Source organism: Eublepharis macularius, chromosome 3 (assembly GCF_028583425.1).
Source record: "Eublepharis macularius isolate TG4126 chromosome 3, MPM_Emac_v1.0, whole genome shotgun sequence".
NCBI lineage: Eukaryota > Metazoa > Chordata > Lepidosauria > Squamata > Eublepharidae > Eublepharis > Eublepharis macularius.
In genome coordinates, this window is record NC_072792.1 from 181,445,330 (window position 1) to 181,473,162 (window position 27,833).

Sequence of the window (27,833 nt, forward strand, 5' to 3'; positions counted from 1 at the left end):
ACTCCCTTCTCTGATGGAACCTGACCTCGTGCCGGCAGCTCTGAGCTCTCCCTTGGTCACAGGAGGAGAGAATAACACTCCGATCCTCTGACGCAGGCTGTAGACTGATAGGGTTACCAGCAGGTGGGCCCATCTCCAAGCAGCTCTGTTGTTCATCTCACAAGTTTAGCTTGTGAGTTCTCCCCTGTTCTGAATGCAGGATTCCCCCCTCCCTCCAACACCCAGCCAATTGTCTCCCACACTTTGAATGGTTTCCACGGGGCTCCCGCAAAGGCAGATGGAAAAGTGTTCAGGGCAGCAAAGGTCACTGCCTCCTCCAGTGCCTGATGCGGGAGAGCTTTGTTGTTTCAGGACCTTGCTGGCAAGAACGTCACTGTCAGAACACAAATAACCAGGCCTGGACAATCGCAGCTGTCTCCCCACCCCCCATGGCCAAACAAGCTTGGCAAGAGAAAGGAACAAGGGATCTAAGTTAGATTTTCTCGGATTTCAGGAATCAAGAAAGAGGCCCAATCTAAACATAATGTTCGCCAAAGCCGAAGGAGTTGCCCATGGGGCTTTGCTTGAGTGTGTAGTTGATTTGCACGGGTGGCAGCCCAGTTTTCATGAGATATGCATAGCTCAGTGGGTTTCAGGTTTGGAAAGGTTAAGAGTAGAGATGGGCACGAACCAGGAAAAAACCAAACCATGCGGTTCATGGTTCATCACATTTCACGAACCACGAACTTTCACTAACCTGCCCAGTTCGCAAACCGGTTCATTTGGTTTGTGAAAACGTCACATCCAGGTCAGCAAATTGTCACTTCCGGGTCAGCAGAAGGTCACTTCCAGGCTACCAGAAGGCCACTTTCAGGTCAGCTGAAGGTCTGCAGGAAGTCTATCCCCTGTTGCCTAGGAAACTGATTGGCGCCAGGCTGTCTGCAGTAATGAACCAAAAAACGAACCAATCAAACCAGCCTAAAGTACGTTGCAGTTTGTCAAAAATGGGCTCTGACGAACCACTGGTTCGCAAACCACAAACCAGCTTGGTTTGTCACGAACTTTGGTTCGTATTTCGGTTTGTGCCCATCTCTAGTTAAGAGCTATGGACCAAAAGACCCAAAGGTATGACTTGGTCTTCTGTTAAGAGAGCAAGGCTGATAAACATGGTGGCAATCTTCTATCAAGTATGTTAACCACTGGACATAACTAGACCGGGACAATTGCAGCTGTCTCCCCACCCCCATGGCCAAACAAGCTTGGCAAGAGAAAGGAACGAGGGATCTAAGTTAGATTCTCTCATATTTCAGGAATCAAGAACGAGGCCCAATCTAAACATAATGTTTGCCGAGGCCGAAGGAGTTGCCCATGGGGCTTTGCTCAAGTGTGTAGCTGGTTTGCATGGGTAGCAGCCCAGTTTTCATGAGACATGCATATACTTGGAGCTTGGTGGGTTTCAGGTTTGGAAAGGTTAAGAGCAATGGGTCAAAGGACCCAAAGGTCTGCTTCAGTCTTCTGTTAAGAAAGCAAGGCTAATAAACATGGTGGCAACCTTCTATCAAGTATATTAACCGCAAAATAGGCTTGCATCTAGACAAACAGTCCCCACCGGCAATATGGCGAGCCCTGCCAGGTGCTTAACTACCTCCCTGTTTTATGCATTTATTCTAGGTATTTATGTCCTGCACTCTTCACTTAAACAACTCCCGAGGCAGCTTTCAACAATAAAAGAATAAAACTGGACGATTAGGATGTAACACGGTAATAGCAGCAGGTGACAATCGCAGTTCCGGCTGCCGCTTCCTGGGCGAGTCAGGGTGATCGGCCCCGGATGGAATCCGAGTGGGGCGAGGCCAGGTCGGGTGGGAAGCAAGAGGCTTGTTGGGCCCGTAGCCGGCCACGAACATGAATTTGGCTGAGCAGGTTTTATGTTGTGCACATCAGTCATTAAGTGTGAGCCGCTGCTCTGTCCCAAAGGTTGCCACCTTTTCTCTGCTCCTGTGCCTTTAACAGCACCCTGATATACCAAGAGCAAGTGGGTGAAACAATTTTATAGTTAAAAGATCAGCAGTGGGATCAATGAAATCCATCCTATTTTTATCTCAGAACAGCAGGCACAATGCTCCCCACTTCCATTTTTCTCCTCTTCCCGGGAAGTTTTGTGTCAAGCTGGAATTGGAACCTGGGTCTTTTCCAGTTCTGTTCTAGCACCCACAACACTCCACCACAGTAACCTCATTTATACTAAGCCCATCAGCACATGCGCAGACCACCAGTGGGGCAAATAGCACCCCCCGGAACTGTTTCACGTGGGGAAAATGATACAAAGGAGAAAACTGAAGTCATGTGATAGTCCTGATTCAGTAGAAAAGAGCAAGAGTCCAGTAGCACCTGTAAGACTAACAAAATTTGTGGTAGGGTATGAGCTTTCGTGACTCACAGCTCACTTCTTCAGATAGAAAAGAGCAAGAGTCCAGTAGCACCTGTAAGACTAACAAAATTTGTGGTAGGTGAAAAGTGAGATACTGAAGAAGTGAGCTGTGATTCACGAAAGCGGATACCCTACCATAAATTGTGTTAGTCTTACAGGTGCTACTGGACTCTTGCTCTTTTTTACTGCTACAGACAAATGCAGTTACCCGTCTTGGTCCCGATTCAAATGCACTTGGAAAATAGGTCCCTTGCAGCTGATGTGTGAGTGTCTGAGACAAAGTCGGGTCAGGGGTACCTAGATGCAACACATTAAATATTGGAAAATGTAGTTTGGCCCCCAGAGAAGCCAAGGATCCAAGCCTGGAGAAGTGAGAGTCCCCCTCTGCTCTTTGCTAGCCAGGCCTCCTCTGAAGTCCCAGATCTGGTTCCAGGCACTGCCCTTTGAGAAACATGTGAGCCCCTCTGCACGTGAGCTCCCTGAGTGTTGACTGAACAGGGAGTGGGAAAGCAGGACGCTTGTGAGCATGGTGCCTGCACATGTAAAAAGCAAAATCAAAAAGAGTCCAGTAGCACCTTTAAGACTAACCAATTTTATTGTAGCATAAGCTTTCGAGAATCAAATTCTCTTCGTCAGATGCATGGTACAGAAACCATGCTCCCACGTGGATGCTCCCTCGCTGTGATCGGCAATGTTCGGAAAGCCACATCGCCAGACAAAGGGAGGGAGTAAACTTGTAGGCTGAATGCATGAGGAGGGGGGATGCACAGGAGCATGGTGGGCCTGTCCCGGACTTTTGCACAGGGAATGTGGACAGCACGCTCGTGAGTGTACGCTCTCCCTCTTTCACTGGAGAGGTTGTGTGCAGACAAACTGGAATGGTTTCAGAGGTAGGGGTGTGCAATTCGGGTTTCTGAAACCCGAAAGAAACCCGAAACAAACTTGTTTCGGGTTGTTTCGGGTTATCCGAAACGTTTTTGGAAACCCGAAACGTTTCGGGTTATCCGAAAGAAAAGAGGATGGTCGGGGCGTCAGGAAATCAATTCCTGCAAGGAGATGCCGATGGGACAGAGTCTGTTTAGCCTGGTGAAGAGGAGATTGGGAGCATCTGGAAGTCTGCCCCATGGAAGTCAGCAAAGACTTACTCTCTACTCCTCCACAGGGCAAGGTTAGCTCTTATATATATATATATATATATATATATATATATATATATATATATATAATTATTATTATTATTATTATTATTACAGCAGATGACAAGCAAATATTCACATAAAGAAGCAAGAACATAAACTTGAAAAACAAAAAAACAACCAAAAAAAAGAATGAATGAAAAAAGAATGAATGAAAAAGAGCATCGAGGGAGACGTACCATTTTGAACATTTTACAAAATTTCTTTAAACTCATTGCATAATCAATAACTCTTCCGTAATACCCATATCTTTACTAAGTATATAACTTTGACTTTACTGCGAAGATACGTGCATTTCTTCTGTATTTCATCCTATTATTTATTGCCTGCCTTACAAATCTAATTTTCGAATCTGCAAATCATTAACTCTGACTTCTCTTTTACATACAGAAAGTCCATGAAAGGTTTCCATGTCTTCCCAAAGTTGGCTGTCGTTTTATCCCTCAGCAACTCCGTTAGCTCTAAAGGGCTTTAGTTGCAGGACAGAAGATCTTGGCTGAATGTTCAGAGAAACTTTCCAACAATTAGAACAGATCAAGATGGGTAGCCGTGTTAGTCTGTCTGTAGCAGTCAGAAAGAACGAGTCCAGTAGCACCGATAAGACTAACAAAATTTGTGGTAGGGTATGAGCTTTCGTGAGCCCCAGCTCTGAAACCACAGCTCTGAAGAAGTGAGCTATGACTCACAAAAGCTCACACTCTACCACAAATTTTGTTAGTCTTATAGGTGCTGCTGGACTCTTGCTCTTTTCTATCTGAAGAAGTGAGCTATGACTCACGAAAGCTCACACTCTACCACAAATTTTGTTAGTCTTATAGGTGCTACTGGACTTTTGCTCTTTTCAACAATTAGAGCCATTTGACAATGGAGCCATGGGCCTGGGGGTGGACGCCTCCTCACTTGGGGTCTTCCAGCAGAGCTAGGACAGCCATTTTGTGTGGGGTGCCCCAGTTTTCGATTTTTGAGGTGGGGGGGGATTAGAGTAGATGGCCCGAAATGACCCTTCCAACTCTGGAACTTGACAGACCTAAAATACTTTCAGGTGGGCAGCTGTGTTGGTCTGCAGAAGAAAAGCAACTTTACACCCTGCAAATCTTTTTGGTCTTTACGGTGCCACTGGACTCAGATCTTGCAGTCCTAAAGTCGCTTTCCTAAGAGTAAGACCCACTGGATAACATGGGACTTGTTTCTGAGTAGCCCCAGTTAGGTTTGCTCCCTACGACTGTCTCTAGCCAGGTGTCTTTGGGACAAGAGAGTTCTTGCTCTCGGGAAAGGTCAGGCCTGCTGTTGCTCGGTTGCAGGGGGGTGGCTGTCATGTCATGGGGTGGTTCTTTCTGCTGGAAGAATGTGTGAGACTGGCAGGCTCTCAGGAGGCCTACACATAACACGCATACACAAAGAGAGCTGGCTTTGTTGTCTGCGGGCCTTTCGAAGGGTGGTGGGTGGCCAACTTTCAGAGCCCGGCAACCACATTGTTACTGCTTGCCAAATAAAGTCAACAGCCAAGTGCCCTTCGCTTTGGGGCTGTCTGGGGTGTTAGAAGGCGGGCAGCAGGATTTTTACACAACTGCCCAAACGCTGGCAGGATGAGGCATAAGAGAACCACAGTTTTCTTCTTTTTCCTTTATGGTTCCAGAGATGACCTTGAGAAACGGTCGCTCTTCTCACACTGTGGGCTAAGCCACCTTGAAGTCGCGGGAAGCCAAGTGAGTTCCAGGGAAGGGCGGATTTATTCAGGTTTCCAACTCCAGGGAGGGAAATTCCTGGAAATCTGAGGGCAGAGCCTCAGCGCAGAGGGAAACATTGCTCAGCACGGATGGGGTGCTATAGAGCACACCATCCGATGTTGTTGTGTCTTCCAGGGGAACTGATCTCTGTGGTCTGGAGATCTGTTGTAATTCTGGGATATCTTGGAGGATGACAACCATAATCCTGAACCATCCTTTTCCCCCTTGCCTGTGTGTGTGGTGCCCTCAAGTCGTAGGTGACTTACGGCGACCCCTGGTGGGGTTTTCATGGCAAGAGACTAACAGAGGTGGTTTGCCATTGCCTGCCTCTGCAACCCTGGTCCACGTTGGAGGTCTCCCATCCAATTACTAACCAAGGCTGACCCTGATTAGCTTCTGAGATCTGACGAGATCAGGCTCACCTGAGCTATCCATGTCAGGGCCCTTACCTGCCTAGTGGGGCTGAATACCTGTCACTCCTGCCCCTCCAGCATCCTAACCTGCCATGGGAACAAGGAAACCTAAGAGGATGTGCTGTTTTATTCCAATGGAAAATAAGAGGGCCCAGAATGACCTGGATATCCCAGGTGAGCCTGATCTCGTCAGATCTCAGAAGCTAAGCAGGGTCAGCCTTGGTTAGTAATTGGATGGGAGACCTCCACCGAAGACAAGGGTTGCAGAGGCAGGCAATGGCAAGCCACCTCTCTTAGTTTTCTACCATGAAAACCCCACCAGGAGTTGCCATAAGTCAGCTATGACTTGAGGGCACTCTCCACCACCCCAGAACCACAGATGCCACATTCCGTTCCTCTGCTAATGCATTAGTCAGTTAGCATGCCAAGCCATAGATTTCTGCAGCCAGCAACAACCTGCTTCTGAGAATGCATTATGTGGCCTAATACCCACTCCAGTCATTGCTCTCGTGAGCACTGGATTGTCTACCCTGCTCTCAAAGAATTCAGGAGAGGGGTTTTCCCAGCCCTGCAATCTGAGATTGTTTTTTAACTGGGTTGGCATCTGGAATGTTCTGTATGCAAATCAGATGCTCTGCTAATAAGCTGTGGCCCTGCCTGTGATTCAGAATCTCTGCACAGATTATGGCCGTTGCATCAGGGAGGGGGAAGAAGGTGGAGTCAGTTCAGAAGGGGGATGCAAGTTGAGGGGCTGCGGCTCACTGGTGGAAAATCTGCCTTGCATGCAGAAGGTCCAAGGTTCCATCCTCGGCATCTCCAGTTAAAAGGACAAGGTAGCAAAAGTCTTCTGCCTGAACCCCAGAGAGCGGCCGCCGGTCTGAGTAGACAATATTGACCTTGATGGACCAAGGTTCGGATTCAGTATAAGGCAGCTTATATTGCGTGAAAGTGTTTGAGAAACACTTGCCATTGTACTGACATCTTACGGAGCATGCGGGTTCAGTCCAAGATTCCCACCCTATATCCTGCATAACTATCATACGTAGAATCACAGAGTTGGAAGGGGCCTTACAGACCATCTCGTCCAACCCCCTGCCCAGTGCAGGATCAGCCTAAAGCATCTCTGACAAATATTCATCCAGCCTCTTCTTGAAGATTGCCAATGAGGGGGAACCCACCATGTCCCTAGGCAGCTGATTCCACTTTTGAACTGTTCTTAACATAAAGAAGTTTTTCCTAATGTCCAGCCAGTATCTTCCCTCCTGTAGTTTAAACCCAGAGTCTTATCCTCTGCTGCCAACAGGAACAGCTCCCTTTCCGAACCTTTTAAATACTAAAGAGAGCAATCCTCTCTCCCCTCGACCTCCTCTTCTCCAGACTGAACATTCCCAAGGCCATCAGCCTTTCCTCGTAGGGCTCGGTCTCCAGACCCCTGATCATCCTCGTCGCTCTCCTCTGCACCCTCTCGATTTTGTCCACATCCTTTTTGAAGTGAGGCCTCCAGAACTGCACACAATACTCCAGGAGGGGCCTGACCAACGCAGTATATAGTGGCACTATGACACCCTGTGATTTGGATGTCATTGTCCTTGGATCTTTAGAATGCACCAAAGTTTCTAAACAGGTAGTGGAACAGGCTTCCTTGGAAGGTGGTGGGCGCTCCTTCTTTGGAGGTTTTTAAGAGGAGGTGAGATAAGCACCTGACTCTATGACTATAATAATAACAATAACAACAACAACAGTCGATTTATATACCTCCTTTCAGGACAACTTAATGCCCACTCAGAGTGGTTTACAAAGTATGTTATTATTATCCCCACAATAACAAACACCCTGTGAGGTGGGTGGGGCTGAGAGAGCTCTGAAAGAGCTGTGACTGAACAAAGGTCACCCAGCTGGCTTCAAGTGGAGGAGCGGGGAATCAAACCCGGCTCTCCAGATTAGAGTCCTGCCGCTCTTAACCACTGCACCAAACTGGCTCTCAGTATGAACTTAGGCAACTCATGACCTTTTCTTATATGCCCAGCATATGTAGTGGGACAATGGCATCCTGTGATTTGGAAGTCTCACTGTACGGCTGTAACAGGGATAGGGCCAGAGCGGAATGGCTTTAAAACAGGAAAAGCAGGTGAACCTAACTGAACCGTGGCCATGTTTTGCGGACACTTTGAATTTTAAGAAAGGCCAGCCGATTCATGCAATTCCTTTTTCTGGAAGCCTGGAGAGGCACTCAGCAATTGCAATGGAGAGCTGTAGGGTCGCCCATCTCCAGGTAGTGGCTGGAGATTGCCTGGAATTACGACTCATCTCCAGGCCACTGAGATCAGTTCACCTGGAGAAAGTGGCTACTTTGGGGGGGTGGACTCTCTGGAATGATGCCATGCCATGGTCCTTTCCCTCCCCAAACCCCACATCCCCCAGGTTTCACCCCCCAGATCTCCAGGAACTTCCCAACTTGGAGCTGGCAACCCTAGAGAGCTGCAAAGTAGAAAGCACCTTCCGACCATCTGGGCTGCCCTTGAGTGTGGAAGGCTCCAGGGGGTCTCTGTAAAAGGTAGTGCTGCAGACAGAAGGCTTTTAGCAAAGGGAAGAAAATAGATGTGAAATGTTGGAGATGTTATGCATGGGCTATGCTCGCCTGGGGAGAAAGCTCTTGCCAAATGTGCCTTGTGGTTGCAGTTCTCCTCAATTCCTGTATACTTTCGGGTTTCCTGTTGGGCCAGGCCTCCCACTTACCCATCTAAGTCAGGAAATTTCCTGCCCACAGCTCCAATTTCCTGCCCTTAAGAATGGAGGAGCTGGAGAAAAAATGGCCTCCACATAGTGGAATTTCTCTTAGTCTCAGTCGCTATGGTAAAGGCCATAGGAACTAGGGGAGGCAGCCTAGAATGTCACCCAGAAATTACATCATATCACCTTAAACTCCATCCTCCCCATGCACTGCCCAAACTCTCCAAAAATTGCTGAGTCAGAGTTAGACATGGGCACGAACAGAGAAAGAAACCTGAACATGGTGTTCGTTGTTCGTTGCCATCCACGAACAACGAATATTGACGAACATGACCTGTTCACTAACACGTTTGTTGTTCATTGTTCATTGTTCATTGTTCATGGGGGCCAGCAGGCTCTCCTCCAGCCATCAAGATCCCTACCGCACCACTCTCAGAAACCTTACCTGAGCAGGCAGCAAGAAAGGTACCAATAATAAATAATAGCTTGGCCCCAGAGCCTGGCAGCAGCCCTGGAACTTGAAGAGGTAGATCCTTCTCCCACCACACAAATAAAATTCAAGCTCCAATGCACTCTATCAAAATGCCAACAGCAGCTGTCTCTCCCTCTCCAGAGTCAGAGCTGGGAGCCCCCCTCCCCCCTGCTCTTAGTTCCCTTGTAACAAATTTGGAGTTCCACACTTGAAAGGAAGATCTGCCTATCAAGCTAAATTGGGCTTAGATTGGGGTTTCCAGGGCAACCGCAGGAGTTCACACAGAGTTCAGGCAGTCCCTGCCTCCAGTTGCCAAGGGAATTGATTGCAGGTGCCAGACGGTCTGGCTTGACAAACAGCAACCAACGAATGAGGCTTGCAACTACCACCTGTTCATTTAGAGTGGGGCCTCACGAACAGCTTGTTCGCGAACAGCAGATTGGGCTGTTCGTGGCTTTTTTTTGTTCGTATCGTGCCCATCTCTAGTCAGAGTAAGGAATGCTAGCCTGAGCTCTCTACAGGTTGAGGAAATGGTATGGAGGGGAAGGTTGAAGCCCTTTCTTCACATGTGCCACGGCTGTGATCCTATTCAGGCACTGACGATTGAGAAGAACCCACAACTCCTATGTGAGGGTTGTGAATTGGCAATGGCCAGAGAGAAGTCAAGCCAGATTCCCAGTTGGGAGAATGTGAGACTTCTCCTGAAACTCTTTTTGATTTCTTTGCTGCGAGAGTCAGAATAAATTATGCAAAAGTTGTGTGTGTTTATTCTGCCTGAAACCCCTATGAATAAATAAAAAGATTATTTGAGTTAAAACATTTCCAACATACTTTCCCCTCCAATCTGGAAGTCAGAAGAGGATAATAAAAAGTCTGCCTCCAAATCATTGAGGATTTCTAAGGCACCTTTAAAAGTAGAAGTCTAACACTAAAGACATGCCCTAATCCCCAGTTTTATTATTTAGAACGTCTCCAAAACATGGCCAGAAAGTCAACACGTATGAACATGTGCAAAATTAATAAACTCACAGCAGTGCGATCCATTTAGAATGTTCCTTGGCATTCAAAATCCCTGTGTTGAAATAATACTGTTTACCTTTCTTTTACATCATGTATTCTCTAGAGTTTATTTTGCATCTCTTTTTTGCATGCAAAATTTGGATTGTCGGATGGGTGGGAAATACTCACATCCCTGGCCGTGAAATGAAATTCACTCCAAAGTATTAGCAATGTAAACCCCTTTTCAATACAACCAGCCAAAACGTGATCGAGTTGTGACCAAACAGGGTGAAGTCTCGGCTGAATGGACAATTCTGGATATTCAGAAAGGGCTTCGTGGCTTTTGGGTTGGTCCTAATCAAAAGGTGGAGGGAAGGTGGCAGGGTGTAGCTTGATCTCGTCAGATCTTGGAAGCTAAGTAGGGTCAGCACTTGGATGGGAGACCGCCACGGAAGAGTCTGCAGAGGAAGGCATTGGCAAATCACCTCTGCTCCTTGCCTTCCTCAAAAGCTCCTTACTGGGGTCACCATACATCAGTTGCAACATGTATGTATGTAATCCTAAAACATAAGACATTTTAGGATTTGGTGGGATCCACATGCAAGCTTTGTCTGTCTTGAACATGAGCGCAACAAAGTGAACCAGCCAGTTCGGTAGGTGCCTTCTTCTTTTACTAATATTTACAACCGTCTCTTTCTCCCAAAATTTATATTTGGGATTGTTTACTTGGGCAATGCAAACCAAGCTGTTCAGCTGATCTTTGGCTGACATTCAGTCGGCACTCAGCTCGCTGTTCCTCTTGCTGTTTTTGTGTTTTTATTGTAATCAGTTTTATTATTAGCTGTCCTGGAGATCTAGATTTGATAGAGAAGTGGAAACGTACATATTTCAAACTAGTAACAAAGCCTGCTGCGGGAAAAAATACAGCGGGCTCTAGAAAGGGGAGGGCAGGCAGGTGGGCATTGCCAGCTCCTACGTGACTGATCCTAGCTGAGTGAAGGGGGGGGCGGGCATTGCCACCAGCTCCACTCCTGATCCCAACTGGGTGAAGGGGGGCAGGCATTGCCTCCAGCTCCATGAAGGGGGGGGGCATTACTGCTTGCTCCAAGTCTGATCCTGGCCATTGCCACCTGCTCCACACCTGATCCCAGCCGTGTGAAGGGGGGTGGGCATTACCACCTGCTCCGCTACTGATCCTGGCTGGGTGATGGTGAGGGCGGGCATTACCACCTGTTCTGGTTCTGATCCCAGCTGGGTGACGGTGGGGTGGGTGGGAATTGCCACCTGCTCTGCTCCTGATCCCAGCTGGGTGAAGGCGGGGGGGGAGGGGGAGGGAATTGCCACCTGCTCTGCTCCTGATCCCAGCTGGGTGAAGGTGGGGGGGCAGGCATTGCTGCCTGCTCTGCGCCTGATCCCGGCCTGGGCTTCTCGCCATGGCGCACTCTCTGAAGGTCTGGCTGCCGCATCTGGGCTTCCCTCCACAGCAGCGCCCTCTGGAGGTGTGCCAGGGTAGGAAGTGAGTTGTCTGTAATACGCTTAGCCTTTTGTATAGTAGGATAAGTATTGGACCAAACATCTCTCATTATGAACAGTTTGAATGCCCAGCAAAGCAACATGGTGACTGTTCCTTAGCCGTATGCGTGTTGGAATGACATGTCAGCTGCAAAGCAGCATTGGGAGAGGAATTGCAGCTTTGGGAAAGGGATAATTCACAGGACGGCAGCAGCAGGCGGAGGCCTTAACCCTTACCCTGCCTTTTCCTTCTCCTCTGCAAACCTTACCCCTGTGCCCCAGTCTGGAACTCCGAGAGAAAATAAAAAGCATCCTTCCTCCCTTCTGCTCTCTCTCTTACATATTGCTCTCCTCCCACGGCTGCTTTGCCGAGCAGGAGGTGCAACCGGACATGAGAAATGTCATTTGGCCATAGATCCATCAGTAAGAGATTTCTTGCAGGGCCGGTACTTCAGCTACAAGAGACACTGAACAGACTAATATATAAATAAAATGTTTGCAATAAACATTATGCAATTCAGTCGAAGGGGGGGGGGTGGAGGGGGCTGTGAAGTGGGAAAACGAAATCAGGGTCCCAAGTCCACAGCTCTGCAAGAGACCGTCTGAGCCTACTCCGTTCAGAAACCGAAGAAGGAAACATGCATTTCGAGATGTGATCAGGAGAAATGCAAACATCTTTAAAATACCTCCCCTGGTTTTATTGGTTTTATTCTCAAACATGACTCAAAGGGTGGATCTTGTAGCCTAGAGGATGACAAGTGGGGGAGAGTACTGGGTAAAGGATCAAATCCTTTGCCGGTTAGGCCACCTTAGCGCTCTGAAAAAGCGCTCGGGTTCATTGAACCCAGAGTGCTACCTGCTTAGGCGGACAGCCTTTCTCCAGGGACTCGGGCCAAACTTCCCACTGCCCAAGTCAAGACAGACCTCCTGCAAAGTGTATCGGGCCAGCTGAAGGTTTTTTGGCGGCTAGAGTTGCCAGTTTTGGTTTTGGAAATTCCTGGAGATTTGGGGAAGGAGCCTGGGAAAGGCAGAATTTGGGGAGGGAAAGGAGATCAGCGAAGATATGAGTCTATAGAGTCATCCTCCGAATTATTTAGTCGTTTGAAATGTGGTGCTGGAGGAGAGTTTTGCAGATACTATGGACAGCCAAAAAGACAAATAAGTAGGTATTAGATCAAATCAAGCCTGAATTCTCCCTAGAAGCTAAAATGAGAAAACTGGGGCTATTGTAAAACTGAGGACACATCATGAAAAGACAAGATTCTCTGGAAAAGTCAATAATGCTGGGAAAAGTGGAAGGCAGTAGGAAAAGAGGAAGACCTAAAACGAGATGGCTGGACTCAGTAAAAGAAGCCACGTCTTCCAGTTTGCAAGATCTGAGCAAGTATGTTAATGATAGGATGTTTTGGAGGTCTTTCATTCAGAGTTACCATAGGTCGGGTTGTCATAGGTAGGAGGTGACTTGACGGCGCTTTACACAGTCATTTCCCTCTCTCTTTCGCTTAAATTTTATTAAACATTTTTAGAACCAAAAGATAAAAACTAACAAAAATATAGAAAAAAGAAAAAAAAAGTTAGAAACACAAAGCTGAAAAAAATATAAAGACATATAAAGTAGTGGCTTCCGATTTTCTCTGTGACAAATGCAAGTTAAATCACAAAGTTAACACTCTTTAATTACAAAAAATAAGGCTATCCTTTTTCTACTATCCAGTTTCTTCCCCTCTCGCCTAATCATCAAGAGAGCCAGTTTGGTGTAGTGGTTAAGAGCGCGGGACTCTAATCTGGAGAACAGGGTTTGATTCCCCACTCCTCCACAAAGCCAGCTGGGTGATCTTGGGTCAGTCACAGCTCTCTCAGAGCTCTCTCAGCCCCACCCACCTCACAGGGACCAGGGTGTTTGTTGTGGGGATAATAATGACATACTTTGTAAACCACTCTGAGTGGGCATTAAGTTGTCCTGGAGGGCGTTATATAAATCGAATGTTGTTGTTGTTATTAAATCCACAAATCGTCAGTTTATTTTTTTCCTATTTCATGCAAAAAGTCTGTAAGGGGTTTCCAGTTAGCAATAAAGGTAGATAATGTCTTTTCTCTAATCAAAGAAGTAAATTTAGCCATCTCTGCAAGTTTCATCATCTTCACCAACCATTCCTCTGTTATGGATAGTATTGAACTTCTCCATTTTTGTGCATATAATAATCTCGCTTCGGTTGTCATATATAAAAATAAAGTTCCATGACTTTTTTCTAGCTGTCTGTCCATTAGTCCCCAAAGAATCAGGGAGATTGGTGTCTGTTTCGTGGAGATTATCTGTAATTTCAGATCACCAGCCACCACCTGGAGGCTGGCATCTCTGTTGGTGCCCCATTCAATAAAGAGAAAACTGAGAAGTCGAGAATGAAATTTTTACTTAATGGGCCTTTAAAACGAACAATGGGAAAATAAAGACAGAGAAGCTCTGCAAAGACCCTTGACGTTGCATCATGGTAGCTGCAAAAGACGAGAGTCAACAGATACGGAGATTCTTGAAGCCAGTTAACACCAAGCTTCCTTTCTAGTCAGTCTCTCACCTTTTTAACACCCCTCAAAATCTGGTGGCCTAGCGTTGCCAGCCTCCAGGTGGTGGCTGGAAATCTCCCAGAATTCCAACTGATCTTCAGGCCATAGAGATTAGTTCCCTGGAAGAACATAGAAGCTTTGGACGGTGGACTCTATGGCATTATACCCTGCTGAGGTCACTTCCTTCCCCAAAGCCCACCTTCTCCAGGCTCCACCCCTAAATCAGGTATTTCCCAACCTGCAGCTGGAAACCCTATGGCCTAGGCGATCTCCCAGTTTGCCGAGTGAATATATGTAATCTGACGAAAGGGTCTTGGCTCTTGAAAGCTTATACCCTGGAGATCTTGTTGGTCTTTGAGATGCCACTGCCCTTAAACTTTGCTCTTCTCCTCCAGCTCTTCTACTGGCTACCCTCTTGAAATGATGTTCTATGTGAATTTTGGATGGTTGTCAGGTACAGAAATTAGAAGCCATCACCACCTAAGCCTGTACACATTTGCAGGGGCCTTACATGGAGACAGACCACCACTGGTTCAGTATTGTCTACTCTAGACAGCTGTGACTCTCAAGGGTCAGTAACAGAAAGGGATCTTTCCCCTTACCTGCTACCTGAGATCCCGGAGACCTTTTTTAGGCAACTCAAGCCACCTTTAGAGTCTCAGGCACAAAAAAGTCTTTCACATAACCTACTGCCTGGCTTTTTTTAACTGGAGAAGTCAGGGATTGAACTAGGGAACTTCTGCAGGCAAAGCAGATGCTGGTTGTTGTAGATTTTCTGGGCTGTATGGCCGTGGTCTTGGCATTGTAGTTCCTGACGTTTCGCCAGCAGCTGTGACTGGCATCTTCAGAGGTGTAGCACCGAAAGACAGAGATCTCTCAGTGTCAATGTGTGGAGAAGATGTTAGCAGGTAATTTATATCTACTCAGGAAGGTGGGTTTGGACTGAGTCATCCTGTAAGAGTTTCCCAGGGTGTGGACTGCTAATGGGGGGAAGCTTCACTGTATCCCATTAGCATTCCACACCCTGGGAAACTCTTACAGGATGACTCAGCCCAAACCCACCTTCCTCTATAAATTACCTGCTAACATCTTCTCCACACATTGACACTGAGAGATCTCTGTCTTTCGGTGCTACACCTCTGAAGATGCCAGTCACAGCTGCTGGCGAAACGTCAGGAACTACAGTGACAAGACCACGGCCATACAGCCCAGAAAATCCACAACAACCATTGTTCTCCAGCCATGAAAGCCTTCGACAATAAAGAAGATGCTGTCCCACTGAGTCACAGCTACTCCCGTTTTGTGAGCAAAGCTGCCCAGCGCATTGACTCAAAATGATGTGCCAAGTTTGACAGGTCTGACAAGTGTGAGAGTTTTGTGTCGCTGTCATTGACATTGGCTTTGAAAACATTGTGGTTTTGTGGGCAGCCAACTCAAAAAGGTTTTAAACATCGTCGTTGAATTGCTTCCTGGTCCATATTGAACAGTTCTCTTTTCATCTGATTAACCTGCTCTAAATCCTTGGGGATAAAAATCTAAGCCAGCAAAATTAATGGCGCTGATGACAACTGTAAATAGGGAAGAGATTCTTCTGTTGGCCAGGGGATGATAGCAGAAAAATCTTTCCTGGACTGGTGATGTCACATTCTAGAGCTGTCACATGGAGTCAAACAATCTGATATGGCTGGGAAAAGTTTTGATGGATGGAGAAGCTGCCTGCAGTTAATTAGGCAACAAATTAAAAGTGCTGTATTTTAATACGTAGGTAGATTTGCCATCCTCCAGGCAGGGCCTGAAGATCTCCCAGAACTACAACTGATCTCCAGGTGTAGAAAAGAGCAAAGTCCAGTTGCACCTATGTGTGTTACGTGCCGTCAAGTCACCTCCGACCTATGGCGACCCTATGAAGGAAAGACCTCCAAAACATCCTTTCATTAACAGACTTGCTCAGATCCTGCAAACTGGAGGATGTGGCTTCTTTTATTGAGTCCAGTCATCTTGTTTTAGGTCTTCCTCTTTTCCTACAGCCTTCCACTTTTCCTAGCATTATTGACTTTTCCAGAGAATCTTGTCTTCTCATGATGTGGCCAAAGTACGCTAGAAGGTACGATAGATGCAATTCAACATAGATAAGTGCACAGTATTACATCTGGGCCACAAAAACGTGAAGCACAAATACTGGATGGGGGATACACTTCTGGGTAGTAGGGTATGCGAAAGAGATCTTGGAGTAAGAGTGGACTGTAAACTAAATATGAGCAGTCAGTGTGATGCGGTGGTAAAAAAGACAAACTCAGTCTTGGGTTGTATCAAAAGGGCCATTGCATTGAAATCGCAGGAGGTCATAGCCCCTCTCTATACTGCCTTGGTCAGGCCGCACCTGGAGTATTGTGTGCAGTTCTGGAGGCCTCGTTGCAAAAAGGATGTGGACAAAATCGAGAGGGTGCAGAGGAGAGCAACGAGGATGATCAGGGGTCTGGAGACAGCCCTACGAAGAAAGGCTAAGGGCCTTGGGAATGTTTAGTTTGGAGAAGAGGAGATTGAGGGGGGACATGATTGCTCTCTTTAAGTATTTGAAATGCTGTCATTTGGAGGAGGGCAAGGAGCTGTTCCAGTTGGCAGCAGAGGGTAGGACCCGAAGCAACGGGCTTAAATTACATGCAGAAAGGTACCAGCTGGATATTAGGAAAAACTTTTTCACGGTCAGAGTAGTTCAAAGGTGGAATCAACTGCCTAGGGAGGTGGTGAGTGCCCCTTCACGGGCCATTTTCAAGAAGAGGCTGGATGAATCTTTATCAGCGATGCTTTAGGCTCATCCTGCATTGGGCAGGGGGTTGGACTAGAAGGTCCGTATGGCCCCTTCCAACTCTGTGATTCTGTGAAGGTCCCAGTTCAGTCCTCAGCATCTCCAATTAAAACGATCCGGTTTTAGGTGCTGTGAAAGACCTCCACCTGAGACCCTGGAGCGCTGCTGCCAGTCTGAGAAGACAATGCTGTCCTTGATGGACCAAGGGTCTGATTCCGCAGTTGTGTTCAATATGTGGAATAAACCAAAGTGAACCAACAGGAACCCAACCAATATGGGCCACTGATACGACGGAAGTATTTGTCTATGCGATGTTGCACAAGTCCAGTATCTCACCGAAACTAGTGCCTGGTGCTAGTGTGCCAGAAATCTATCACCCCTGGAGAGTGCTGTGTTAATAAAATTCTACCCAGGGCTTTTTTTCTGGGAAAAGAAGTGGTGGAACTCAGTGGGTTGCCCTCGGAGAAATGGCTGGAGGCCCCGCCCCCTGATCTCCAGACAGAGGGGAGTTGAGATTGCCCTCTGCGCCAGTGGCGCGGAGGGCAATCTAAACTCCTCTCTGTCTGGAGATCAGGGGGCGGGGCCACCAGCCGTGTGACCATTTTCAAGAGGTTCCGGAACTCCTTTCCACCGCGTTCCAGCTGGAAAAAAGCCCTGATTCTACCCCTAATGGGACAGCAGGTGTAGGGACCCACCCCAAGGAAATGTGCAAAGTCACATGGGTGAATTCTGTTTGTGTGCTAGCAGTAGAGTTGCCAGCTCCAGGTTGGGAAATTCCTGGAAATTTGGGGTGGGGAGGCAGAGCCTAGAGAAAATGTGCTTTGCAGAGGGAAGGGGCCTCAGCGGGGATGTTGATTGTGTTTGTTATATTACCATTCTTTACACTGTGCACTTTAAGAGTTGGTACTAGATCCAGAGGAGTTAGCCATGTTAGTCTGTAGTAGCAAAATCGAAAAGAGTCCAGTAGCACCTTTAAGACGAACCAACTTTACTGTAGCATAAGCTTTCGAGAACCACAGCTCTCTTCGTCAGAGGCATCGTCAGCTTTCAAGAACTTCATCAGATGCATCTGACGAAGAGAACTGTGATTCTTGAAAGCTTATGCTACAGAAAAATAGGTTAGTCTTAAAGGTGCTACTGGACTCTTTTAGAGTCAGTACTGTAATTGTAGTGAACTTGGTTCTTAAATTAAAGATGGAAAGTATTGGATTAATTGTGCACAGTGCACTTTAAGGACTTCATTGTTTCCACAGTCATATTTTGCTGTATTAATTTTCTCCAGGGGAACTGATGTGGCCCAATGATCCATTGTAATTGGGGGGGGGGATCTCCAGCCACCACCTGGAGATTGGTAACCCTTGCTAACACCCCTTTCAAATTGGGCCTTTCTTGAATCAAGACACAGCCCTATCAATCTCTTGGTAGGAGGGGACCCCAAAAGCCTCAACCCACAGTCGACTGCATGCGCACATAAGGATTTCTTAATGTTATTTTCACCCCATGCCAGATACGGCCGTGTGGGTAGAACAAGCCAAAGCAAGCCAGCCCAAAGGCCCAAAAAGCAACAGGAGGTTTGACATGAGCTGCAGGAAAAAAATCCCTGTGGTTTCCAAAGCCATGGGAAGCAGGGCTTGGAAGTTTGCAGAGGTCTGGGAGCATCCTGGCACCCTCTCTGCCCTCTGTAGATGCAGGCTGTTGCTGCGGGACATCAGAGTGCGGGCAAAATTTGCCACTTATGCAGCCAAACCCGCCTGTTTGCATTTCATCTTCCCACACATCACAGCAGCTGGCCTGCACCTCCCAGGAGTTAATCATTAAGGCGCAAACTTTCCTCCTGCACCCGGAAAAAGCCATTTAAAAGGAGGGAGGAAGAGCAGTTAAAGAATTTTTGCTTGCACAATCCTCTAAACAGCAGAGAGAGATTTCAGTCATTTGTGTGTGTGTATAGTGCAAAATGCAGGGCAATAAACAGCTAGGACATGGACATCACAAAAATGATGAGTCTTTGCTTTTGACGCAGTTAGGTCAGGGGAGAATTCCAGATAAGAATATTCGCTGGAACGAATCGCACTGTTTTGTGCAGTAAAATTTACATAAAATATACCAGTTCTGAATCCAAGAAACCAAATTATTCATTTAATACAAAATAAACCCTCAGATGCTCCAATCTGGGCAAGAAGAGCTGCGTATAGAATCCAGCTTCCAATTCCAGATCAGGAATTACATGCATACATGAGATGCACACCGGAACGCGCATCCAAACGCATAGGTTGTCTCCCCAGCACAGCATTAACAATAGCAATAGATGCATTTCTAATTTGCATACATACACGGATTTTTCTTCCATGTCCTGATGGTGATGAGCATTTATTCATTTACTCACGCGGTGCAGACCATCGGATCGCAACCAACTTATGGCGACCCCAGCAAGGCAAGTGAGAAGCAGAGACGGCTTGCCGTTGCCTGCCTCAGCAGAGTCTTCCTTGGTGGTCGCCCATCCAAGTACTGACCCTGCTTAGCTTCCAAGATCGGACGAGACCGGGCTATACATCATCAGCAACCTTTTAATGGCATTCAGTAAAACAATTGACATCAAGCAGGGCAGAAACCAAAATACAGCAAAATCAGTCGACAGAAGAATTAACCATATACTCCCTAATCCACATAGCAATTGAAAAATACAATGCGACCGTATATGTAGTGTGTATGGTAGAGACTTCTATAATTATACATTGTTACTATTAACAGCCAGCCCAGCCCACTAGTTTAGATCCTATACACAAACACAGCTCTCTATGCCCCAGCATGCAAAGGTAAGGTGGGTGGCAACCAGCAACAGGGGATTTTCGGTGGTGGCACCTTCCCCTTGGAATGCCCTCCTACCCCTTGAAACCCACCTGATGTCTGTTTTCTTTCCTTTATGCACCAGGCCGAAACATTTCTCTTTATCCAGGTTTTTAACTCAGTGGTGCCATCTTTTAAATGTGTTTTTATGATCTGCTTGTAGTTCTATGCTTCTATTATCGCTGGTTTTAATATCGGCAATTCATATGTTGTTGTTTTGATGCTTTTATTGTACTTTTTAAAAATGTGAGCCTCCTCAAACAGGTCTCTGGAGAGCAGCAGATGAATTTTCGAAGCGGGCAGTCCTAAGCACACTCAGTAGGGAGTAAGTCTCATTGAGCTAAATGAGAATTGCTTCTGAGTAAACACACTTAAGGTAACCAAGTAAACACACTTAAGGTTACCAGGCCATGTCTTGCAATTGGTTTGAGGTTTGGGGGCAGGGACATAGGAGGCTGTGGAGTGCTCCGTTATGTCACTTCTGGTGAAAACCCAGAATTGACAGAGGGTGACGCTGAGAATCACTGGGAACTCTATGGTAAAACCATAGAGCTTCTGGTGATTCCTAGAGCTATCCTCTGTCATTTCTCCTGGAAGTGATATAATGGCGTATATGATGCTTCCATGATGGGAAGCAGAACTGGGGACGAGGGATTCCCCACTCTCACCAAGCCTAGACTGCAAGCCTAGGTGGCATAATAAATAAATAATAATTCACGGCAGAACACGTTTCACATGTAGATGGTCCCATATTCAGTCTCTTACACCTTCACCATATGGGATTTCAGATATCAGCTCTGAGCATGACTTCTGCCAAAGAATCAGGGGAGAGAGCATTGTCCTAGATGCACATACTCTCTAGTTCGGCATGTGTGAAATTCCTTCTTTTCTTTGATCCAAACTGCCTACCAATTAATGAAAATGTCTCTCACCCCTGCAAGTTCCAACTGGAGAGATTTTTAATTGTTCTCTGTTTATGATTTCGTAATAGTTCTAGGCCTGGAGTTCTCCCAGAATTCCAGCTGATTTTTGGACTACGGAGATCAGTTCCCCGGGAAAAAATCCCTGCTTTGGAGAGTGGACTGTGGTATTAAACCCCACTGAGGTCTCTCCCCTCTCCAAATACCACCCTCCCCAGACTCCACCCCCAAATCTCCAGGAAATTTCCAACCCCAAATTGGCAACCCTAGTAAGCAGCACGGGCTCTAATTCTCTGTGTTAGAACACTCACCACTAAACATGTGCACCCTTGCCTCTTTCATTGGATCTACAAATCGCTATTGTAATCACCCATCTCTTGGATTTTCTTGTTCACACGGGAACGAGACTCATTACGAGCATGCCACGTCCAACGGCGTGTGGATCCACCTAGGACCAATTGCAAAATGGATTCCAAAGTGCCAGTAATAATCCTTTGTGTCTCCCCTTTTGCTTTTTCTCTAGTGCGATGGAGAACTCCACATTCCTGCTCTCCTTGAACGCCAGCGCCAACTCCTCGCACACCGACTGCAGCAGTGAAGACAACCCTTACAAGTGCAAATTCGATGAGGAGTTCAAGTACGTCCTTCTCCCCGTCTCCTATGGCATCGTTTTTGTGGTGGGCCTCTGCCTCAACCTGTTGGCGCTCTACGTCTTCCTCTTCAGGATCAAGTCCTGGAACGCCTCCACAACTTACATGTTCAACTTGGCAGTGTCCGACACCCTCTATGTGATCTCTCTGCCCCTGCTGGTGTACTACTATGCTGTCGGCGACAACTGGCCCTTCAGCGTGGGCTTATGCAAGATTGTCCGCTTCCTCTTCTACACTAACCTCTACTGCAGTATCCTTTTCCTGCTCTGTATCAGCGCCCATCGGTTCATGGGGATTTGCCTCCCGCTAAAGTCCCTGGAGTGGGGCCAAGTCCGTTACGCCCGCTGGATATCGGGTATCGTCTGGCTCGTCGTCATCACTTGCCAATCCCCTGTGCTCTATTTCGTTACCACCAGTTCCAGGTGCGATGCCATCACTTGCCACGACACGTCGGCGAAAGAACTTTTCGGGCAGTTTGTTGTTTACAGTTCGGTGATGCTCGTCTTGATGTTCTGCATCCCGTTTCTCGTCATCATTGTCTGTTACTGCCTCATGGCCCGCAAGCTGCTCCAGCCCACCCGGGGCACCACCCGCATGTCCAACTCCAAGAAGAAGTCGGTCAAGATGATCATCATAGTCTTGGTGGTCTTCATCGTCTGCTTCTTGCCTTTCCACGTCACTCGCACCTTGTACTACTACTTCCGCAGCTGGGACCTGAGCTGCGAGGTCCTCAATGCCATCAATTTGGCTTACAAAGTTACCCGGCCGCTAGCGAGCACCAATAGCTGCCTGGATCCCATCTTGTACTTCCTGGCAGGACAAAGGTTTGTGAAGTTTGCCTGCCCCAAAACGCCTGAGAAAGGGGAGAACCAGACGGATTCGGACAGCACACCCAACTGTCACATGCGGGCCAAAAACACTCTCGCCATGAAAGCGAAAAGAATGGTGTCCTAGCCAGTTGCATTTCTGACCTCAGTGGTTTTGCAAAGTGTTATCTATCTACAATGGTAGAGTTTCTATACTGCACAGAAGGGGGTTATGTATGCAACCTATCTGCACAAAAGGAGGTTATGTATGCCACCTATCTGCAGTAGTTATGTATGCAACCTGTCTTCAGTGATAGACTTTCTATACTGCACAGAAGGGGGTTATGTATGCAACCTATCTGCAGTGATAGACTTTCTGTACTTCACAGAAGGGAGTTATGTATGCCACCTATCTGCGGTGGTAGAGTTTCTCTCTTGCACAGAAGGGGGTTATGTATGCAACTCCCAAGACAAGAGAAGTATTTTTTCTTCCCACTTGCACCATAGTACAATAGGGGGTGTATGTGTGTGTGTACGTCACCTTCAGTGGATTTTTTGTGGAAGCTACACACTATAAAGTATGTTGTCTAACACTGCAGTCTGCACAAAACTCAATAGAAAAATAAAATTTCCGTTCTTCAGTGGCCAGTTACACAGAAACTAAAGAAAGGAAGAAGAATACTGGTGCAATGAGAGGCAATGTATTACAGTGGATACTGAACTGAGACCCAGCTCGGGTCTGCTAATGCAGGAATATAGAGTGGTAGAATGGTTAGCGTGATTTCTAGCTATAGGTGGTAGACCCTGGTCTTGATTGCTTATAATAAAAACCTCCCCACAAATAGAAAACTAGCGCAATGATTCTAACTTGGGGTTTTTTGTCTGCTGTGCTAGTTTTCTACTGGCAAGGAGTTTTTTTTTAAAACGTGATCACTCACTTGAAGTGGCATGATGGTACACCACAGTACTGCTTCCTTCTGCTGCATTCTTACAGGCTGCTATCTACACAAACTGTGTGTCATGTGGTAAGCTTGTTCTTGGGCTGTCCCTCTTCAATCTGCAGATGCAGGGTTGAAATCATATATCTTGGAATGTTCCTCCTTGGAGGAAAAATCCTTATCCATAACAAAGCTACAATCTCTGTGAGAAGGTCAGGCTAGAACCGTTGTCCTTGGTATCTAGTTTTCTTTTAGCAAAATAATTCAGAGTCCTCTTCATCCATGAAATTCCCTACTTTCCATCCAAAGTAGTATATTCAAGGAACTGTTTTACCTAGGGTTCCCAACTCTGGGTTGGGAAATTCCTGGAGATTTAGTGGTGGATTCTGGGAAGGGCAGGGTTTGGCAAGGGGAAGGAGCTCAGATATAATGCCACAGAACCCACCCTCCAAAGGCCACGTTTTCTCCAGGGGAATGGCCTTAGCCATCTGGAAATCAGTAGGAGTCCAGGAGATCTCCAGGCCCCACTTGAAAGCTGAGACACTTGAAAGTTGGCCACGCTAGTTTTACCATCACGTTTACTGTTTGGGTAGACGTTGGCTTGCCAGTTTTTGAACAGAACCAGTGTAACTGTGGAAAGCTTCACCTTCTGGTTTCTGGACAATAAACCTCTCTTAAAGGCGGAGGGATATGTGAGGCCGGGTTTTGGGTTTTGGGTGGGGCATTTAGCAACTCTTTTGAAGATTAGTGGTTGCAACAGGAAGATCTAGATTGAGAACGCCACTCCTAAAATTCACTAATTTTTTGACCCTGGTCTTAATTGCCTATGAAAAAAACCAACCTCCCCGCAAATAGAAAACTAGCACAACAATTCTAGCTTGGGGTTTTTTTTGCCCCTCTCTCTTAGTCTGACCTATCTCAAAGTGTTGTTGTCATGATATAATCTGGCATACACTCCGTCCTTTCAGAAATTAAGTTGGCAACAGCCAGGGGAGGGAGGGAGAGAGTCTCTGGCTCACCCGACCGTAGAATAACACTGGATTGGAAACATGGCTGAGGTCTTTGCCAAAACAATGGCATAACTCTCACATATAATACAACTTTGCAAAGTCCCAGAAATGGTCAATGTGGATTTGATGCTACAGAGATCCCTGATTGCCCCCCCCCCCAACATTGTTAAATTGTGATCGGGAGGGAGGGAGAGATCTCAGAAGCTAAGCAGGGTGGGCCTCGGTTGGTAATTGGGAGACCTCCAAGGGAGACCAGGGCCGCAGAGGCAGGCAATGGCAAACCACTTCTGTTAGTCTCTTGCCTTGAAAACTCCAGCAGGGGTCACCATAAGTTGGCTATGACTTGATGGCACTTTCTATCTCCAAGAACAATGTGTATGAAATTAATGGATTATAATTAATGGAGTCAGTTTGAATTGGAGAAAACTACGCTGGAACACATGGAAGAGGTAACCCGCCCCCCACAGACACAGCAGCTTGTAGGCCAAATTCACATCAAGGTCCCTTACGGCTGTTTTACTATTTAAAAATGCCGGGAAGATTCACATATAGATTTCTCTATGGGCCAAGCTACAAGTGATGAATGACACTTGAACGGCAAGTGGATTGAGTGGAGTGCAAGTGAACAGGGAGAAATACAGGGCCAAGCTACACATGGCGAATGACACTTGAACGGCAAGTGGATTGAGTGGAGGGCAAGTGAACAGGGAGAAATACACTTGCCGTTCAAGTGTCATTTGTCACTTGTAGCTTGGCCTTATGTCTCATATAGTGAGGTCTATATTGTGGTGCTGCCAAAGATTATTTGGGCCTGTCCACACCGCAAACTGGACTTTGAGCTGGACTTCCAGCTACGATTGCCAACTGTCCTAGGAGAAAAATGCCCTGTCCCTTTAACATAGGTTTAATGGGATGTAATTTACTTGGAGATGTTATGAAAAGCCATTAAATGGTTCAGCTACTTATTACCTTAAAGAGACAGGACAGGGTTTTTTTTGTTCTGGCTAGCTAGCAACCCAGCCAAGCTGTCGCGGTGGATTCTCAAAACACCCAGAAAATAGCACTTCCCAGAATTAGTTGGGGAGGGGCATATTGGTTAAACTGTTTTGAAACTGGTCTCAAAGCAGTTAACATTTGTTGTGCAGCCCACCTCTTCCAGATGCTTGGAGACAAAGTTCCTGTAATCTTGCCTTCCTTGTGAAGGGCCGTTGGTTTGTAGTAAAGATCCTGAGCTAAACTATCCCCCCCCCCCGCACCTGCCTCCCCCACAAACACGCTGGTTAAATGAGCCGTGGAGCTGTAATTGGGATCGGAACTCCAAAATCTGTTTTTCATCAATACGGCCATTAAATGGTCAATTAATGTTTGTGCCATTGTCAACAAGCCTGTATCGGATGGTGATGATTTTCGACATGAAGTGGTAGAAATACTAAAATAAAATTAAAACATATTTTTAGAATATAGTACTCAATTGCTTATAATCACTAACATGGAAATTGGATTCATTTCTAGCTGCTGCTGTGTGGAGCCGACATAGAAGCCCCGAGGTTTGTAGTCTTAATTCCATATCATGGCTACACGATGGGGGGGAAGTTTAACACAAACTCACGCGCATCTGATTTTGCAAATCAAAATTAGGTATTTGTCAACAAGGTCACACACAGTAAGAGTTTAACTAGGGATGCTGACTGACTGGGGGGAAAATGTTTTACCCCTTTAATGGAAACTTAATGGTATGTTATTTACCAGGTGTTGTTACTGATCTTCATAGAATAAAAAGATCCAGAGGCATGATGCATCTGACAAAGAGAGCTGTGAGTCTCGAAAGCTTATGCTACAGATGCATCTGACGAAGAGAGCTGTGTTTCTCAAAAGCTTATGCTACAGATGCATCTGACGAAGAGAGCTGTGTTTCTCAAAAGCTTATGCTACAGATGCATCGAACGAAGAGAGCTGTGTTTGATGTATTGTCGAAGGCTTTCACGGCTGGAGAACGATGGTGGTTGTGGGTTTTCCGGGCTGTATTGCCGTGGTCTTGGCATTGTAGTTCCTGACATTTCGCCAGCAGCTTCCCCCCATTAGCAGTCCACACCCTGGGAAACTCTTACAGGATGACTCAGCCCAAACCCACCTTCCTGAGTAGACATAAATTACCTGCTAACATCTTCTCCACACATTGACACTGAGAGATCTCTGTCTTTTGGTGCTACACCTCTGAAGACGCCAGCCACAGCTGCTGGCGAAACGTCAGGAACTACAATGCCAAGACCACGGCAATACAGCCTGGAAAACCCACAACCACCATACAGCTGTGTTTCTTGAAAGCTTATGCTACAGATGCATCTGACAAAGAGAGCTGTGTTTCTCGGAAAGCTTATGCTATAGTAAAGTTGGTTAGTTTTAAAGGTGCTACTGGACCTAGTTTTAAAGGTGCTACTATAACATAAAAACCTTCAGCTGTCCCTTTCCACAGATTACGCTTCCATTAAAGAGACAGGATTTCTTTTTTCTCCAGGCCTGTTAGCAACCATAGATTTATCCTACGTAAGGTTGCAAAATCTCAAGAGTTTGACCTGAAATTTCAGAGCCAAGGAAGGAACCTTAACCTGCTTTACTCAGAAGTAAATCCCGTTTTAGCCGATGAGACTTCATCCCAGGAAAGTGTCCTTAGGATTTTAGCCTCAGGTTGCAAATATCCTAACAGTTTTCTGGAAGCAAACTCTGTTGAATAGGAGACTTACTTCTGAGTAGACCTGTTTAGGATTGTTTCCTCTATCTCCTTTGCAAAGCCACCAGTAGAAGCACTGAACATTTCCAGAGGAAGCACTCGGCACCAAGGGGAACGGGCTGCGTTCAGCTTGGCTGAGACAGTTTGCTTAACAACAATCACTTCCTAATGTCCTCCGATGAAACCATCCGCAACTCAGGCTGGTTCAAAAACTAGCCTCTGCAGAAAACTGGGGAAATCGTTTATGTTTTTAAAAATTAACATTAATGTTTTAAACATTATTTATAACAGAGGATTGTGTTAGATTTCTGTGGCACTGTTTTATTTTTGTAATGTGGATCCAAGACCCATTTCTGGCGATAAATGACTCTATATCCTTATCCTATGCTTCCTTTGTCTTAACTCTTGGGGAGGGCGGTTTGCAAATGTACAGAATTTGCACGAAGCTTTGGAAGGGCTGTCACTGGGGCTGCTTCGAGGCATCCTATTTCAGGGAAACAAAAGTGTACAATAGCCTGGCTTGCCCTGGGCTAGTGTCTGTCACAAGCTCCTCCCTCTTCCATAGGGCAACCCAGTGGGAATATTTGGAGAGTGGAGACAATTTCTTTTATCATTCCTGGCACAAAACTAGAAGTGATGTCATCGTAATGTAGTAGATCCAGAGGAGTTAGCCGTGTTAGTCAGTAGTAGCAAAATCAAAAAGAGTCCAGTAGCACCTTTAAGACTAACCAATTTTATTGTAGCATAAGCTTTCGAGAATCAAGTTCTCTTCATCAGAAGAGAACTTGATTCGGATCATGCATCTGATGAAGAGAACTTGATTCTCGAAAGCTTATGCTACAATAAAATTGGTTAGTCTTAAAGGTGCTACTGGACTCTTTTTGATCGTAATGTAGTGACGCTCTAGGATTCACCCCAAACTCTGTAGACTTCTTGGTGAATCCACCTCCCCTGCCTATTCCATTCTTAGAGCTGCCTTAAACAATCACCGAGGATTGCACAGGACAATTCCAGAGTGGGCGGAATTGTTTTCAGGAAACATTTGCACCCTGTACCTTTCGGATGACCTGTGAATACAGGTCATAATACAGTTCACGTTTTGCTTAGGAG

At 46.4% G+C, this 27,833-nt stretch overlaps 1 protein-coding gene across 1 annotated transcript in view; it reads left to right on the forward strand.

The window, feature by feature from the left end:
- P2RY2 (purinergic receptor P2Y2) overlaps positions 1–27,103 on the forward strand; it is a 52,888-nt gene extending 25,785 nt beyond the window's left edge. Inside the window, exon 2 of the mRNA XM_054974951.1 lies at positions 21,115–27,103. Coding sequence (XP_054830926.1) covers positions 21,119–22,195 — 1,077 coding nt within the window. The 5' untranslated portion in view covers positions 21,115–21,118 and the 3' untranslated portion in view covers positions 22,196–27,103. The remainder of the gene's footprint in view (positions 1–21,114) is intronic.
- The last annotated feature ends 730 nt before the right edge of the window (positions 27,104–27,833 follow it).